A 17553-nucleotide genomic window follows, 5' to 3' on the forward strand; every position below is an offset into this window, starting at 1 on the left:
AAATATCTCCATTTTCTTTCGAAGACGAACGAAAGTCTTAGATGGTTTGGAGCATCTTATGGGTGAGTGATGACAGAATTCAAATTGTTTTGGGGGAACTATGAAATTAGAAAATATAGCGGTATGTTCTTATTTTTATCAGCTTCTGCAAGCGTGTATGGCGTCTGGCTTTGGTACCTCACTGTGACTGACTTCAGGTAAGATTTCAAATTAATTAACATTATTTGTCTGTACCAGTCGTGTTTTTGACATGCATTGGCAGAAAAAAAAGTCCTTATAACATGTACAACATTAATATTTTTTATTTGCAAAATAAAGTTGTGTATTTATTTCTGATTTCCTGAACAATTTGGCTTCATTGTAATGAGGTTAATGATCTTTGAAAAACCATGATTATGAACATACAATTACTTTGTCTTGAGCTGATCACCCAACTGTGGTAGTGTTCATTGATAGGTGTTTATATTTGTTCAAGCTTGACAATCTTATCGCCTTTATTTTCTAACATATATTTCTCATTACAGATAAGAACAAAGATCAAATTGTAAGAAGGGTTGCTTATAAGAGAGCATACAGTAGGCTACATCTGAAACTGCTGAGGCTGGGAAGGTTTTTGACTATATTACCGAGCAGGTACATTGGACTCAGCGTACTGTCATTCTTAAAAAGAAAACAAATCATCAATCATAATTTGTTTTTTTTTGTGTGTGTGGAATATTAACATTTGTTGTTTTTCTGATCAACTGCTATAGAAAATAAACTGAAATCTGAGTGCAGAGACGGGAATAGTAAGTATATTTTAATGTCTCCTCTGTTATAGAGATTTTTGAATCAGGCCTAATGGAGGGTGATTCGGTCAATCTTGGAAGAAAAACATTAGCAATGTGGCATTCCAGGTGGCTAATTTGTGCTTCCTTTCAGTCATTCATGTAAAAATCTGTTATTTAATTAATTTTTTTTGGATGACTAGGACAGCTTTTTTAATCATGGCAACAGAGTTGAAGAGAGTGTATGTTAGCATTACCACAACAGACATATTCATGTGAAATACCCTAGGTTACAATAAACCACAATTATCAACATACCCTGTAATACTCACAGGTTGCTTTATTGAAATAATTTATCAAATAATATCAGTGAATTTGTACTTGAACTCTGCTCACTTTAAGTGCTGTTGTTGGGCTTCTTCTAATCCCTAATCATATGTTCAATGTAACTCATAGAGTGCTGTACAGTGACGACAGACAAGAGGATAAGAATGGACACTCATATGTCACGCTTGATGAGGATATTGTCAAAAGGTAAACTAAATTCTAATGAATATCAATGCAAATTATAATACATCATGGATGCAAAACTGTTATTGGCTAATTTTATATCACTTCTTTTCCCCTTTCACAGATCCTGTGATAAAGCAGTCTTCAAATACTACAGTGTCTGAATTGCAAGCCCTTAGTTGCAGAACATGCAAGTCGTACTCAAAGAAGTGACCTCGTCCCACCGGCTCCCCCTTGGTCAGTCGTCACTCTACTTCTGCCACATACTTGCAAGCCGTCTGCTGCGCTCCAACCCTCCACCTCTTTGGCTGAAGTGGGTTTTTCCCATCGGTTACACCGTGGTCCTTGGTCACACCGGCATAGCCCCAGCCCTCGGGTACTCTGGCTCCACCAACGATGCTCGCCGCTGCGGCTGTGCCCAGGTCTCTGGAACCTTTTGCCTCTCACCATCCCTACGCCATCTCCTCGTCCACCTCCAAAACCCTCTCCATCCCTTCCTATTCTGTTGCTTGAACTTGATCATCTTCATCTTCAGTCTTTGCACACACACAGCTATTCACTTCTGCACTTTGTTTTTCAGTAAATTTGTATTTTTTTTCCTTCAGAAAATTGCATTGTAATTTTTATTTATTCATTGATGTAAATTTCTGTACTTTTCAGTAATACAGGTATAACGTCTCGGTTACGTATGTAACCCTCGTTCCCTGAAGAAGGGAACGGAGACGTCACGTCGGATGACCGACGAATTGGGATCTCGCCAGAGAGACCAATCCACTTCGAGTGTAACTAAACGAGCCAATGGACATTGGCATGCGATCATTGCATCCAGCTGCCGCTGATCACAGCGTGAGTATAAGAGGCAGCGGGTGCACCGCATTAATTCATGCTTTCGCTGAGGAGCCGAGCCGGTGACCCGGCCGCTCAGCGGTGGTACAGCAAACTGTGGCGACGGGGCGTGACGTCTCCGTTCCCTTCTTCAGGGAACGAGGGTTACATACGTAACCGAGACGTTCCCTTTCAGTCGGTCACTCCGAGTCACGTCGGATGACCGACGAATTGGGATCCCTACCAAAACGCCACAGGAGCTGCCCCTTCCAGTGCCCTGTGTAGACCTCTTGATCCTTCCTATAAGGCAGACGATAGGACCGGGCTCTACACAGAGAAGGTCAACTACTGTTGTTCCTTGGACAACCCAGACAGTAGGACTTGGAAACACTGGGAAGCATGCCCTTCCGTTTGGAAGAGGCACACTGCGGAGTCACCTCCTCCCAGAGGGGGTTAAGTGGCATTTAGACATGTGAAGTAACCCGTGAGGGCCCTATTGCACATGGAAGTCTCTGAGATGGCACAGGCTGCATCACTAGAGATGGCAGAACGTGGTCTGCCAGGGGAAACACGGCTCTAATAAGCATACCGTGGAATACACATATGGGATCCCGGCAGGGTCTCTCATATGGGCACTAGCCTCACATCAGATTTCAAGAATTCATTGGCTGAAAGGCCTGGCGCCGGACGCTCCGCCACGTCCGGACGCCGGAGTGCTGGAGGACTCGACAGGGTTTGCCTGGTTAAAGAACTCTCTGGAGACTCTGAGCCGGGCCTCTCAATGCCACTACCCGTTTGAGGTGAGAACACAGGAGGAAACCGGTTCGACACGCAGGCTATAAAACCTAGCGAACGTGTTAGGAGTCGCCCAACCCGCAGCTCTACAGATGTCTGCTAGCGAGGCACCACGAGCCAGCGCCCAGGACGATGCGACACCCCTAGTGGAGTGAGCACGCAACCTGAGCGGGTAGGGCACACCTTGTGCTTCATAGGCCAAGGTGATGGCATCCACTATCCAGTGGGCCATCCTCTGCTTGGAGACAGCCTTCCCCTTCTGCTGTCCTCCGTAACAGACAAAGAGCTGTTCTGAGGTCCTGAAGCTCTGAGTTCTATCCACGTACTGTCGCAGTGCGCGTACAGGACAGAGCAAAGCTAGGGCTGGGTCTGCCTCCTCCAGGGGCAGCGCTTGCAGGTTCACTACCTGGTCCCTGAAGGGAGTGGTAGGAACCCTGGGCCCATAGCCGGGCCGGGGCCTCAGTGTTGCACTGGAGTCAGCCGGCCCAAACTCAAGGCACGATTCGTCGACCGAAAATGCCTGCAGGTCCCCCACCCTCTTGATCGAGGCCAACGCAGTCAGGAGCAGGGTCTTCATAGAGAGAAACTTCAACTCAACTGACTGCAAAGGCTCGAAGGGGGCAGTTTGTAGGGCTCTTAGCACCAATGCCAAATCCCAAGAGGGTAGGGAGGGAGGCCTAGGCGGGTTTAACCTCCTGGCCCCCCTAAGAAACCTGATAACCAGATCGTGCTTCCCCACCGACCTCCCCTCTACGGGGTCGTGGTGAGCGGAAATAGCAGCAACATAAACCTTAAGGGTGGAGGGGGACAACCTACGCTCCAACCCTTGTTGCAAAAAGGAAAGCACGGCTCTGATCGAACATCTCCGGGGGTCCTCACGGTGAGAGGAACACCATTCGACGAACAGGTTCCACTTCAGCGCATAGGCCCGTCTTGTGGACGGTGCTCGTGCTGAAGCAATAGTGAGAGCTACCTCCTGGGGCAGATCACCTAGAACCTCCGCGTCCCGTCCAGGGACCACACATGGAGTTTCCACAAGTCTGGACGCGGGTGCCCCGTCTCTGAGAAAGCAGATCCTTCCTCAGAGGAATCGGCCAGGGAGGGGCTGTCGCGAGGAGCATGAGTTCCGGGAACCAGGTCCTGTTGGGCCAATATGGAGCCACTAACAAGACCTGCTCCTCGTCCTCCCTGATCTTGCACAGTGTCTGTGCTAGCAGGCTCACTGGGGGGAACGCATATTTGCGCAGGCCCAGGGGCCAGCTGTGTGCCAGTGCATCCGTGCCGAGCGTTGCCTCGGACAGGGAATAGAACCACTGGCAGTGGGTGGTTTCTGGAGACGCGAACAGGTCTACCTGAGTAACTCCAAACCGACTCCAAATCAGCTGGACCGCCTGGGGATGGAGTCTCCACTCCCCAGGAAGTGCCGCTCGAGACAGCTCGTCGGCCGCCTGATTGAACACTCCTGGGATGTGGATGGCACGAAGGGACCTCAGATGCTTCTGACTCCAGAGGAGGAGGTGGCGGGCGAGTTGCGACATGCGACGGGAGCGTAAACCGCCTTGCCGGTTGATATACGCAACGTCGCAGTGTTGTCTGTACGGACCAGAACGTCCTTGCCCCGAAGGCGCCCTCTGAGGCGGCTCAAGGCAAGGCGTACTGCCAGCAACTCGAGGCAATTGATATGCCAACGCAGTTGGGGACCCGTCCACACCCCTGACACTGCGTGCCCGTTGTACGTGGCTCCCCAGCCGGTGGCCGAGGCATCCGTGAATACCACAGCATGCCTGGATACCTGCTCCAGGGGCACTCCTGCCCGAAGGAACGAGGGATCTGTCCACGGGCTGAAGGTTCTGCGGCAGGCCGGTGTAATCTGAACCCGGTGAGTACCGCGTTTCCACGCCCACCTCGGGACTCGGCCATGGAGCCAGTGCTGAAGCGGTCTCATATGGAGCAGACCGGCGGAACTATCGCCGCAGCTGCAGCCATATGCCCCAGGAGCCTCTGAAAGAGTTTCAGTGGGACCGCCGTCCTGCCTGATAAAGTCTTGAGGCAGTTCAGCACCGACTGAGCACGTTCCTGGGTGAGGCGTGCTGTCTGGTTGACCGAATCCAACTCCATGCCGAGAAAAGAGATACTCTGCGTTGGCACGAGTTTGCTCTTTTCCCAGTTGACCCGAAGACCCAACTGGCTGAGGTGCCTGAGCACCAGGTCCCTGTGTGCGCACAACTGCTCTCGAGACTGTGCAAGTATGAGCCAGTCGTCGAGGTAGTTGAGGATGCGCACACCCCGTTCTCTCAGGGGAACAAGGGCCGCCTCTGCGACCTTGGTGAAGACGCGAGGCGAAAGGGACAGCCCGAAGGGCAGGACCTTGTACTGATATGCCCGACCCTCGAACGCAAATCGCAGGAATGGCCTGTGTCGCGGGAGAATCGAGACATGAAAGTACGCGTCCTTCAGGTCGATCGCTGCAAACCAATCTAGGGGACGGACGCACCCAAAGATGCGTTTCTGCGTCAACATCTTGAACGGCATCTTGTGAAGTGCACGGGTCAAAACTCGCAGATCCAAGATCGGTCGTAACCCACCGCTTTTCTTGGGCACAATGAAGTAAGGGCTGTAAAACCCCGACCTCATATCGGCTGAAGGGACCGGCTCTATCGCGTCCTTCGCCAGCAGGACTGCAATTTCCGCACGCAAGACAGGGGCATCGACGGCCTTGACTGAAGTGAACCGGATGCCCCCGAACCTGGGGGGACGCCGGGCGAACTGAATCGCGTAGCCGAGTCTGATGGTCCGCAGGAGCCACCGAGACGGACTGGGGAGCGCTATCCAGGCTCCGAGAGACCGTGCCAGCGGAACCAACGAGGCCACCGACATACCAGCGGTGGGGCAGCGAGGTGGAACACAGGGACCCGGCCCGAGCCTGTGACGGCTTGGCCTGTGATGGCAGGGGCGGGTCTGGGTGTGCAGTGTAACACTCACTGATTCCTCCTCGTGAGGGAGGAAACACAGGAACCCGGCTTGAGGCTTGTGACAGCCTGGCGTGTGACGACTTGAAGCGGGGACTCGAGTGCTACCGCCCTTACCTGGTTCCACAAATGGGCAGGAGGGGTGCTCTTGGGCAACCCACTGCTGCCTGCTGGCGAGAGAGGAGAAGGAAGTGTTCCCGTGATGCACGGTTCACCACTCTCCTCCTCTTGAGACCCAGAGATTGAGAAAACTGCTCTTTACTGATGTTTTGGGTACCGCTGGCTGCTGGGCCAGCGGCGGAACAAAACAAAATGAAACAAAAGATTCTCCGCCTGCCCTCCTCCGGGAGGGAGTGGTGCGGTCACCATCTCCCGACAAGCAGTCTCCACCATCTCCGGGTCGCCCGTCTCAGGGCCTCTTGCACTTGCGCTTGCCGCCAGGTTTGGCGGGGCCTGACGGGCTGGGCGTCCTGCCTGCGACCGGCTCCACGACGCTGCCTGGTGGAAGGCTGCTGCGGCTGCGCGGGAGCGGGGCAGCCGCAGGGGCGCCACGGCGACGAGCAGGCTGAGGGGCTGCAGCCGGAGTGGAAGCAGCAGGTTTCCTCCGGCGCATGATGTGTTTGATCGCCTCAGTCTGCTTCTGGGCTGGCGAGAACTGCTGGGCAAAGCTCTCGACAGCGTCGCCGAAAAGGCCAGTCTGCGACACGGGAGCATTCAGGAACTGTACCTTCTCCTGCTCCTTCATGTCAGCAAGACACAGCCAGAGATGGCGCTCCTGGACCACTAGCGTGGACATCGCACGACCCAGAGACTGTGCGGTCACCTTCGTCGCTCGAAGCGCGAGGTCCGGCGCAGCACGCAGCTCATGTAGAACCGCCAGGTCGTGACCACCCTCGTGCAGGTCTTTCAGGGCTTTGGCCTGGTGGACCTGCAGTAACGCCATGGCGTGAAGGGCAGAAGCCGCCTCCCCACAGGCTCTATAAGCACTGCCAGTTAGACCTGACGAATACTTACAGGCCCGCGAGAGACACGGTCACCCGCAGAGTGGTAGCGGCTGTTGGACATAGTTGCATGGCCACAGACCGCTCCACTGAGGGGATGCCCGCATACCCCAAAGCGGCCCCACCATCGAGGGTGGTGAGAGCGGAGGAGCCACAAGGTTTGTTTCGGGCAGTAAAAGGTGCCTTCCACGATCTTGTAAGCTCCTCATGTACTTCCGGAAAGAATGGCACCGGAGAAACCACTCGAGAAACCACTCGTCCAGCCTCGAAGGATCGGGACGCGGTGGAGGATTCCACACGAGCCCAACATTCTCGGCGGCCCGGGAAAGCATAGCCGTCATCTCTGGGTCTGGCTCGGACAACGCTACCACACCCGAAGGGGGCAACGCAGCCGAGTCGTCATCCCCAGAGGGCGACTCGCTCTCCAATGCAGCGACCGACATCTGGTCGTCAGGGGGAGCACCGAAGGAAACAGGCGGTATACCCCGCTCTGCAGAGGTCCCAGCCCGCTCCAACGGCAACCCCACCGGCTGCGGAGCGCCTGAGGGGTGAGGAACTCCTCTTGGGAAGCCCTCACTGTCACCCTCAGATCACCTCTGACTCCACGGATACAGCGCCGCCCGGGAACGAACGCTGGATCGCGGCAGAGGACTCCGCCATGTTTGACATAGCGGAGTCTATTATGCAACTCCGAGATGGTCATGTCCCCACAAGAAGAACATGAACCATCCAAAGCTTCCTCAGCGTGCTGAATGCCCAGACACGTGAGGCAGCAATCGTGACCGTCCTGAGGCGCCAGGAAACGACCACACCCAGAAACGCACGGGTGATAAGACATCTTTAAAAAGACGTGATCACCCGTGTTGCTCTTTTAGAGAAATTTACTCTTTATTAAGTGCTGAAGCACGCAGGGGAGCTGGCCACCACACACTCCGAGTGTGACTGTCTTCACGGGAATCGACCTCTTCTCCCGTGAGACCGCGACCACCGCTGCTGCGCTGTAACGCCCGCACTCGCTCGCTCTTCTCACTCGCAGGATAGGAGAGCAGCAGTGATTCACCGCCGCTCGGCTCCGAAGCGAAAGGATGAATTAATGCGGTGCACCCGCTGCCTCTTATACTCACGCTGTGATCAGCGGCAGCTGGATGCAATGATCGCATGCCAATGTCCATTGGCTCATTTAGTTACACTCGAAGTGGATTGGTCTCTCTGGCGAGATCCCAATTCGTCGGTCATCCGACGTGACTCGGAGTGACTGACTGAAAGGGAACTGAAATGTTCTACAAATTGATAAGATAGCTCTGCCATAGCATTTCAGTCTTTTTTCATTTATTATAATGTTTTTTAAAATGTACTTAAAATGAGTATGTTTGTAGTAATACAAATATACTATAAACACTTGTATTTTAAGTGCATTTTTAATACATTTAATAGTATGTTTTTTTTTTTTTTTTTTCACCAAGGTATATATGCTGCTGTACTTTTTTTTAATGTACTTTATGAATATTTGTAATGTACACAACAATATATACTGTAATACATTAAAGTTTTCTAGATCTCAAAGTGTGTACGTGTCTATATACTGAAAAAAAGCAGCTTTATAATATACTAGTAGTGTAATGCTAATGCATTTCTAATGAGCTGAAATACAATTGAAATGCACTTGAAGTACATTAAAACGATGCTTCAAATATAATCTAACTGTAGTTCATGAAGTATTACAAGTACATTTAAAATGTATTTAAGAAATACACTTAAATTGCACTAAATACACTTAAAGTGGTTCCATGTTAACACAATTTCAATATATTAAATATATTGCAAATAGATTAAAATTTTACTTAAACATATCTTGAAATACACTTAATATACTTAAAGTTGTTTCAAAATAATACATTTAATATGCAATTAGTATAGTATAGTTTAAATATATTATAAGTGTGTCTGAAAAAACACAATTTAAATATATTTATTTTTCACCTGGGAAGACATCCAATATTGAAACAATCATTAAAACAATCACCATATTTATCAGTATATTGATTATGATTATAGCCATACCTCATATTTTTGAATAAAATATCACAATAATACTTGCCAGATGTAAACTTAGAAATGTGAAATATAAACTCTTTGTGAGAAATTAAGTCAGGATCTAAACTTTACATAAACAGTTATGACTTCTTCCTCAAAATGAGTCGGAATCGAGAAAATGGAAAACCATACTATCACCACAGTTTATCATATAATGTGTGGTATTTCCTCCTCCATCACCATATTCCTAAAGCCTGTGTGCCTTCATGTATGACAGCTGCTTCTTAAACAATATAGTTTTGCCCTACAAGCCCCCAGATATATTATTATATATCACATACACACATAAATCCAAGATGGGATTTGAGAGGAATGTTATATGCTTGCATTTTGTTTCTGTATTGTAATTCAAAACTATACCAATAAAAACATTTAAATCCAATTAAAAATGGATTTCAATCCATTAAAAAATAAGATGCTTAAACATTAAAACATGAATAAATTACTTTATTTTATTATTATCATCATTATTTAAAATGCATTATTATTGAAGGGCCTAGGGCATAGGTTTGATTTTGACATTGGTGGGGACAGAACAGCAGACAACTGTCCCATCCAACTACAACAACAACATTTTCACATTTATGATAGACTTTTGACCACAGTTTCATGTCATCTAAAGTCTTTATTTATAGCCTAGCTATGGTAGCCGACATACTCATGAATCATAAAGAGAGCCTTTTTATTTTAGCATATTCATCAGACAATAATTGCACAATTTTAATTATGTAAAACCAGCAACATTACAGAAGTGGTTTTTAAAGATGTTTTCTTTGGATTGTTTGAGTACTCAAAAAAGAATATAGCAAAATATCTTAAAGTGCCCATATTATGGGTTATGAAAGGTTCATATTTTGGTTTTGAGCAGGGGCGTCATGCACTCATTATTTTTGAGGGGGCACGTGTGTGTGTGTGTGTGGGTGGGGGGGTCGTCATGTGACACACAGCAGCCACAATAGCACTTATGTTAGATTTTTTCCTTTTTATTCGAAACATTCCCAAACGCATTAACTATATCACAAAATATCTCGATCCTCACCTTCATAGATTATGTTAGTTGATCTATAGTGGGCAATGGTCAAAGTAACCTGATAATGTAGTCTATTAACTATGCATAAAAACCTGTCTGTTTCCCTGTAACAAATATGGGTGTCATGCCATAACATATTTTTAATATGACTGACTTTATATTTAATGTGAATACAAACATTGTAAGTTAGGCTACTTATCATAACACTTTCATTGAAAAGAGAGCAAAGAACATTTTCACTGACAGTCTAGAGTTCAAGCACTCTCAAAAACTCCCATTAAAATCACTGAAGCTGTTTACACTGTGAAATGAATATCTTACTTACACACATCTGCACTTTGTTGTTTCTAATGAGAGAATTCGCCAGAAAGAGGTATTCAGTCAGCAAGCAAGTGAAGAAAACACCTGCATTTTAGCAATGACTCATTGTCGCATTTGCGACTGAAAACTACTGCGTGCGACTATGAAACATATTTAGGAGCACCTGTGTGACTGACCCGATTAGCATATTTGTGTTTGTGCTGAGGTAGCTTTAAAGGTTTCTAACGTACTTACGTGATTTTGCAGCGTTGAGTAATGTATCACAGACGTATTCTCTCATAACAAAAACAAAAGTGTAGACAGAGTGTAAATAAGAGATTCATTGTGCAGTGTAAGGAGCTTCATTGATTATAAGATTGCGATGAACTAAGATGAGTGACAGCTTTTAATGATTATTAAGGGAGTTTGCAAATGTGATATTGATTTAATACAACAGTTCATTAAACAAGAAGTTAATATTAAGTGACTTATATTGTCTGACTACAACACTATTGCCTTATTTTGCTCTATTTCATCAACGAAAATCGTTTCAAGCAAAGTCCCAGCCAAGCCGCTGCACATCTCCATTCAAACACAGCGGTGTTTCGTTTATGAAAGAACTGCGTTTTTAAACGAATCTAGTGAGTCAATGATTCAATTACCCACTCATAAAGACAGTCATGTACTTAATTCCTGAATGAATCAGCCGTCGAATCAATTAAATGAATGATTCAGTGATAAAATCAGTGACTTGCTGCCACCTACTGGCAGTTTTAGTTTAATTTTTAAAGTATCTTTTTCGTTATTTAAATCATTTAATATTCCTACATTCAAAATTGTATATTTAAAACATTAACCTCAGCATGCATTTATGAATTTAATTGCAATTATGCAACCTCTGAGCCTCATTAAACATCTGAAAATACACCTACAAGCCACTTGTGTGTTCTTCTGTGCCACCTTTGTAGTACAAATTTATTTCTTAAATACTGATTTCGTTTGATTGGTATCTTATTCTGCTTGTCTTTATTATGTTGTTTTAATTAGAAATGATACAAAGCTTATATATATCAATATATATTTTTTGAATTTGACATAAAAGATTTTTTGATAAAAATGTTTTGGAGAATTTTAATAAAGTTAGAAAAATGCCATTACAAAGGTAAAAACAAAATTCCCTGTAAATCACTTTAAGGAGTCAAATATCACCTCGTAATGGGAAGGTTAATTTTTTATCAGAATTTTGGATTATTGATTTGAAGGTGCTCCTAAATTTTTGACCATGCTCCTAAATTTTTTAAATTAGGAGCACAAGCGCTCCTAAAAAGAAAAGTAAGTGTAGAGCCCTGCTCATCTGAACGCCTTTGATTGGTCACTGCATTCATAAGCTCAACAGAATCGTGTCTGATTGGTTAACCAATTTAAATTTACAATAATTAATAACAATTACAGTACTGAAGTGCAGATAATTGCCACTATTTGCAACAAGTAGTATAAATAGCAGAAAATTCTGCTATTTTAACATAGTGTAAATATAATCCATTGCTATTTGCACTTAGTGTAAACAGTTGCTGCCTAATAATAATTAGTAGTAGTAGTGGTGGTAATAATATTACCATAATTTTAGTATTATTTATACATTCATTATTTTCTTCTTTATTATTATTATGCACAAAATCTTACCAGTTGTCACTGGAAGGGCCTGGAGACGTGCCGTTTCCTGGAAAATCAAGTCACAAACATTATATTTACATGTGTAAAACAGCCAGGTAAATTCAGTAACCTGAGTGTGGAGCTTTAAAAATTAAATAATAATAATAATAATAATTACCACAAAGGATTTTGGCAACTAAGCATGTCTGAAGTTCAACATTTAATTTCCTCAATTCCTTCCCTTCAGCAACTGCCTCTTGATATTTCCGAGAGAGTGATTTGTACCTCTTCTCAAGAAAATGTGAAGCAGAAATGTCTGCTTTCCTTCCTCGACACTTGCCTTCTGTGCTGTCTGAAAATGCAAGATAAAATAAGACATTTTTAAAGATATATTTTTAATGGAGTTAATCAGCCTTTTCATGATAACCAGCATTATCTTTAGCTTGCTTCCTTTCTGAAGTTTTGTACTCTGGTGGAATTTTATCAAGCAGCTTTGGCTCTCGAATTCTTTTGCCAGTTGCAAAAGTTTCTGGAAAAATAAATAAACAAATAAATAAACAAGATGATGTGAAAAAGTGCTTTCTATTGTAAGTAAATGTTTCTTTTTTTTTTTACTTTTTTTTACTCAAGTATGTTTCTTTATACTTGATTCATAAAATTTCATTTGACTCTTTAATGTTTAACTGTAAGATGTTTACACGAAGTAAATGTTTTTACCTGTATTAAACTGACAGAAAAAAAAAATCTAAAAAAGTGAAAAAATGAAAATCTAAAAAGCTACACCTACATTAACTGATTTCATTTCAAAACCCAAGAATTGTAGATTAAAATTATATTAAAATGTAGAAAGAGCTAGAAGTACCACGTTTTATGTAGCCTAGATTAGAATATAGCAACAACAATTGTTAGCTGCGCATTGTCCTCAAACGTCCTCAGAATTGTTTGCTAACCTGTTCTACACATCTCATAGATGAATATTGCAATTTGAGATGCTTAATTTCATACTTTACCTTTCATGAATAAAATTTGTCCTTTTTGCAGAATCCAGTAGGTTTGAGTCGATAAGAAATCAGTCGTATTTTTTGGATCAAAGTGTTTAATGTCTTTAACATTAACGGAGTCTTTAACACCGTCGTCTAAATAATGAATTTTGTAACTTAAACACAGTGTTCGTAAATGTCAAGCACGACCCTGGGCTTTATCCGTATGTGACCGATTTGAAAAGTGGCTAAAACTGTGTAGCCCCTTTCACACAGAGATTCCGGAAAATACACGGATAATGTGTTCCGTGATTAGTCCCGGGATCGTTTGATTTTGGTTCATTCACACTGCCGGTTATTTTCCCGAATATGTGTGTGCGTTCACACGTATCGCGTAAAGACACGTGACATGATGTGACAGGTAATGTGACGCGTACCGTTTCACTAAAGCTGGCGACGATCTCAGCTTCAGCGCGGATAGTAGGGAGCTCCCTGATCTCTGCTTTATTACAGTTTGCACATATTAGGCTTGTTTGAGATGCGCCTAGCCTCGCCTGAAATGTAGGCGAGAGCAGGCGGCTGCAGTGAGGGGAGGAGTGAAATAAGCGCAGTCAAGATCAGTAGCCCCTCACTGCAGAACAAAGATCCAGGGGGCGGAGTTGGATCCACATCCAGGAGGTGGAGATTGGTAGGTTTAGGGGTGGAGATGGGTAGGTTTAGGGGTGGGGATGGGTGGGTTTATGGATCAGGGGGTGGAGACGGGTAGGTTTAGGTCTATGTAAGGTGGGAGGAGTTGGATCTAGATCCAACTCCACCCCCTGGATCTTGTGTTCTGCAGTGAGGACCATCTCGTCAAGATGGACAGTTCTGAGCTCTTGAAGTAGAACAGATACCAACGAGATCAAAGGCAGATATCGCGTTATTCTCACTCATATGCTGTGCTGCTTATAAACATGATATAATTTCAGTTCTGTTGCTTTTATATGAATATAAATACGATGATCAGGACACCCAAAGTGCTTGCTATTTAATTCCATAGGAAGGGCGTATTTATCAACCATTTTTATTTTAATTCAAACATGTATTTTAGTTTTTTTTATAGAAACTATATGACAACAATCACATATCTCACACAGAGATCGCACTGTCAGTGTTTGGGAATATTCATGCACAATTTAAATACATAATAGCATGAAACCAGATTAAAAAAATAAATAATTTTAGAAGAGAAGGATATAATATATCTGTCCATGCTGGATATTGATGGTTTCATTACGTAAATCTTTCAGCAGAAGGGAGGCGTCACTGATGGAGAGAGACAAAAAACTGAGCAGAGAGGTTTGTATCTTACATGAAAAAGATTCACTTAATCCCGAATGACTGTGTGTGCTTGTCTTTTCAGTTTTTCCTTTCTTTCCGCTGAACTCCTTAAATTGATCCGTTGATTCCATTCTCACGTTTCAAACCGTTTTCAACTGGCTTTGCTTCAAGATCTGTTTATACCCAGTGCAAACCAGTACAAAACTTGTTCAATAAATAAAAATGAACATAAATGTCCTTAAGATTAAACATTGGCACATGCACAGATTAATTTCGTTGCAGATTGAAACCAGTATTTGCTAAGAAAATATTGTAAGTGCTAGTAGAAGCTTTAAGCATTCCTGTCAGACATAATGACCGAACATGGCTCCAACAACAACAACAAAACGTTTCTTGCTTTTTGTACATCCTGTCTGCCAGCAGTTTCTGTTCCTTAACATAGTTTTTTTTAATATATATATATATATATATATATATATATATATCTTAATAGGAGCGGCTGTCGTTATATAGTTGTATTGCCACTGTGATTCTTTGTTTCTTAGGAGATGGAAAAGGATCCAGTGGGTGTGACTGATGGAACAGATTCAGCCTGGAGCATCAGAGATCAGCTTTCTGAACGGAGATCCAGAAACACACAGGACTCAGAGATCAGCCTCAGTTTACTTTGTTACACTGACACTCAAGAGAGTGTGTGTGACAGTCATGAATCTACTGATCAAATCTCCACAGAGTCTTTGGGTTCAGACTGTAACGCTGAAGAAGAGCAGACACCACTTAAGATGTGCTCAGTGAAGCTAGAGGACTGCAGGAACCTAACGGAGATGAAAAGAGAAACCACAGCTGATGAAGAACTAAGCGATGATGAGAGTCATGAGAGTCCATACTGGAGAGAAGCCTTTCCTGTGCCCTCAATGTGGAAAGAGTTTCAGTATTAAACTATATCTTAAGAATCACCTGAAAATTCATACTGGAGAGAAACCGTACACATGCCCTGAGTGTGGGAGGATTTTCTCACAAAGAGGACACCTTGACACGCACATGATATCTCACACCGGAGAGAAGCCTTATACGTGCAATGAGTGTGGAAAGAGTTTCACACGCCAAGGAAGACTTAATATTCACATGAGAACTCACACTGGAGAGAAGCCGTTCACGTGCCCTCAGTGTGAGAAGAGTTTCATTGGTAAACATTACCTTAAGGATCACCTAAAAGTTCACACTGGAGAGAAACCGTACACATGCACTCAGTGTGGGAAGAGTTTTGCGCATAAAGGAATCCTTAATGTGCACATGAGAGTTCACACCGGAGAGAAACCGTACACCTGCCTTGAGTGTGGAAAGAGTTTCACACGGGCAGAGAGCGTCAAAGATCATCATCTACAAATTCACTCTGGAGAAAAGTCAAGCTGTGATCAGTAAAACACAATTTTGGGTTTAGGACTTGTCAGTATCTGATGCAAGAAAGACAGTTTCAGAGATGCTTTTAAAGTCACTTGCTCTACATATATGCTATGCCTTATACTCAAAAACAATGTGTTTTCTTACTGTAAAGTGAGCTCAACAAAAACTCTTTGTGCACAGCACACAGACCCAACTAATCATTAATGAAATTCGTTGTTGTCTAATCTAATAATCATTTTTTATTTGTAATTGCAGCCATAATAATATTTTTTTGTTTAATCATGACAGTTCTGCAGGGCCATGGACTGTAGACTATTTAATTGTATGTATTTAATATGATGCTTATTTAATGTTTATAGATATAAAATGACAAAATTCACACAAGTCAGGGTTTTAAACTGCATTTAGAACTGTCCTAAAATTGCAGTCATTGTATCTGTCCCCCACCGACAATGTTGTGAACGTTGAGATCATCATGGACCTTGTAACTCTCCACCGTCTTGAAGAACAAAAGCTCAAAGCAGCGCACGGCTAGTCTGTTGTATGAGGTGATGGCCATGTACTACACTGGCTGGCTGGCTGTTTTCAAGAAAGTCGTCCTTGGGTGCTGAGTCTTGGAGCTGTTGTAGTACGTCACAGTCTGTCTGTGATGAGCTCTGAGGGCAGGGCCGGTATAGTTTCCATGAGCAGTGCTTATTGTGGCTGCTTGGCGTTATCAGTGTCCTTGTGGGATTCTTCAACCACATGATGACTCGGAAGCTGATATGAAGTCCTGCGGTCACTCATACTCTGTCCAGGTGTGTGTGTACCGTTCAGGTTGAGTGGATTGGCACACACTACTGAAGGATGATGGAGGGAGAAGCAGATATTGTCCTTCAGTACTCTTGCACCAAGATTGTTTGGGTGGAGGCCATCCAGTTTAAACAGTTGTCTATGGCCCCAGAAAAGATTGAAGTTGACTCCTTTTATACTGCAGGGTCTTTGTAGCCATGTATTCAGCCCAAGCAGCCATGAAAACATGTTAGTTCCCTGTTCACATCAGAGACGGTTGCTTGAGGAAAGCAGCATGTAGTTGTAGTCCTGCTACTGATGTTTCTGATAATAGAGTCACCCACTATCAGAGTTCTGGGCTCAGCGGTGCTCTGAGCTGAATGCTGCTGTCTGCTCGACCTTGAGCGCCTGTTAGTAGCAATGTTAGCTGCTGGCTGATCTATGTTCAGTCACATTTGGGGATTCCTCACCCACATTCATTAATGCTTCAAATCTGTTCTCAAGATGTATAGGGGGTGGTAGAATACCAGTGTTTGCAAGCTTTGCCATAGCCGTATCTGGGGTAGAGGATACGAGATATTCGTGACGATCTGATGTCTCGAGTGCCTTTGGGTCCCGCTCCCTGTTTGTGCCATCGATTAGTCTGTCGATCAGTTTCAGCTTGTTCCTCTACACTTGGTATAAACTGTTGAGATTCACTAGATTCACAGGACTCACCGGCTGTATGCTGAGGGGGTCCATGATGACGATCTGCTGTGTGTTCCGCCTGTTTTGGAAGTCCAGCAAGTAACTTTGTTTCAAGAACCGCAATCCTTTGTAGAAGTCTGTGGCAGTTCATGCAGCAAGTAGATTCCACAAGAGGCATTTTCTTTTTCGTCTGTTTGTCGGCAGCTGTTTTCTCGTCTCTGGAATGTAAGCTCCTGGCAGTGGGAGGCAAAGAGTCTTATTTTTCGTATTATTATTCCAGTCCCAAAAAGTCTTTAGTTTGGTGTTTGTGACTGTATTGTTTGAGCACTGTGATGATCTGCTGATGTTAAAATCTTAGAAAAATCTGAGAAAAGTACATAAACAGGGAGCAAAGTGCAGAGCAGTAAGCAAGAGCGTCCGAACAGTAGCGAAGCCGGAAGTAACCCA

At 44.4% G+C, this 17553-nt stretch overlaps 1 protein-coding gene and 1 long non-coding RNA gene across 2 annotated transcripts; both read left to right on the forward strand.

Moving 5' to 3' along the window:
- Positions 1-15: 15 nt before the first annotated feature.
- On the forward strand, positions 16-1564 carry LOC131531603 (uncharacterized). Its single transcript, XR_009268734.1, has 6 exons — positions 16-62; positions 143-197; positions 525-633; positions 753-788; positions 1224-1301; positions 1402-1564. It is a non-coding gene; the product is annotated as an uncharacterized LOC131531603 (long non-coding RNA).
- Positions 1565-14152: 12588 nt separating this feature from the next.
- LOC131532158 (gastrula zinc finger protein XlCGF57.1-like) lies at positions 14153-15697 on the forward strand. Its single transcript, XM_058763608.1, has 2 exons — positions 14153-14262; positions 14790-15697. Exon 2 carries the CDS (start codon positions 15106-15108, stop codon positions 15664-15666), a length of 561 nt encoding a protein of 186 aa, XP_058619591.1. The 5' UTR covers positions 14153-14262; positions 14790-15105; the 3' UTR covers positions 15667-15697.
- The last annotated feature ends 1856 nt before the right edge of the window (positions 15698-17553 follow it).

This window comes from Onychostoma macrolepis, chromosome 23, assembly GCF_012432095.1.
Source record: "Onychostoma macrolepis isolate SWU-2019 chromosome 23, ASM1243209v1, whole genome shotgun sequence".
In the NCBI taxonomy this organism is placed as follows: Eukaryota; Metazoa; Chordata; class Actinopteri; order Cypriniformes; family Cyprinidae; genus Onychostoma; species Onychostoma macrolepis.

Excerpts from the sequence above, each read along its gene's own strand:
- LOC131532158 (XM_058763608.1), top strand. The coding sequence starts at position 15,106 with ATGATGAGAGTCATGAGAGTCCATACTGGAGAGAAGCCTTTCCTGTGC.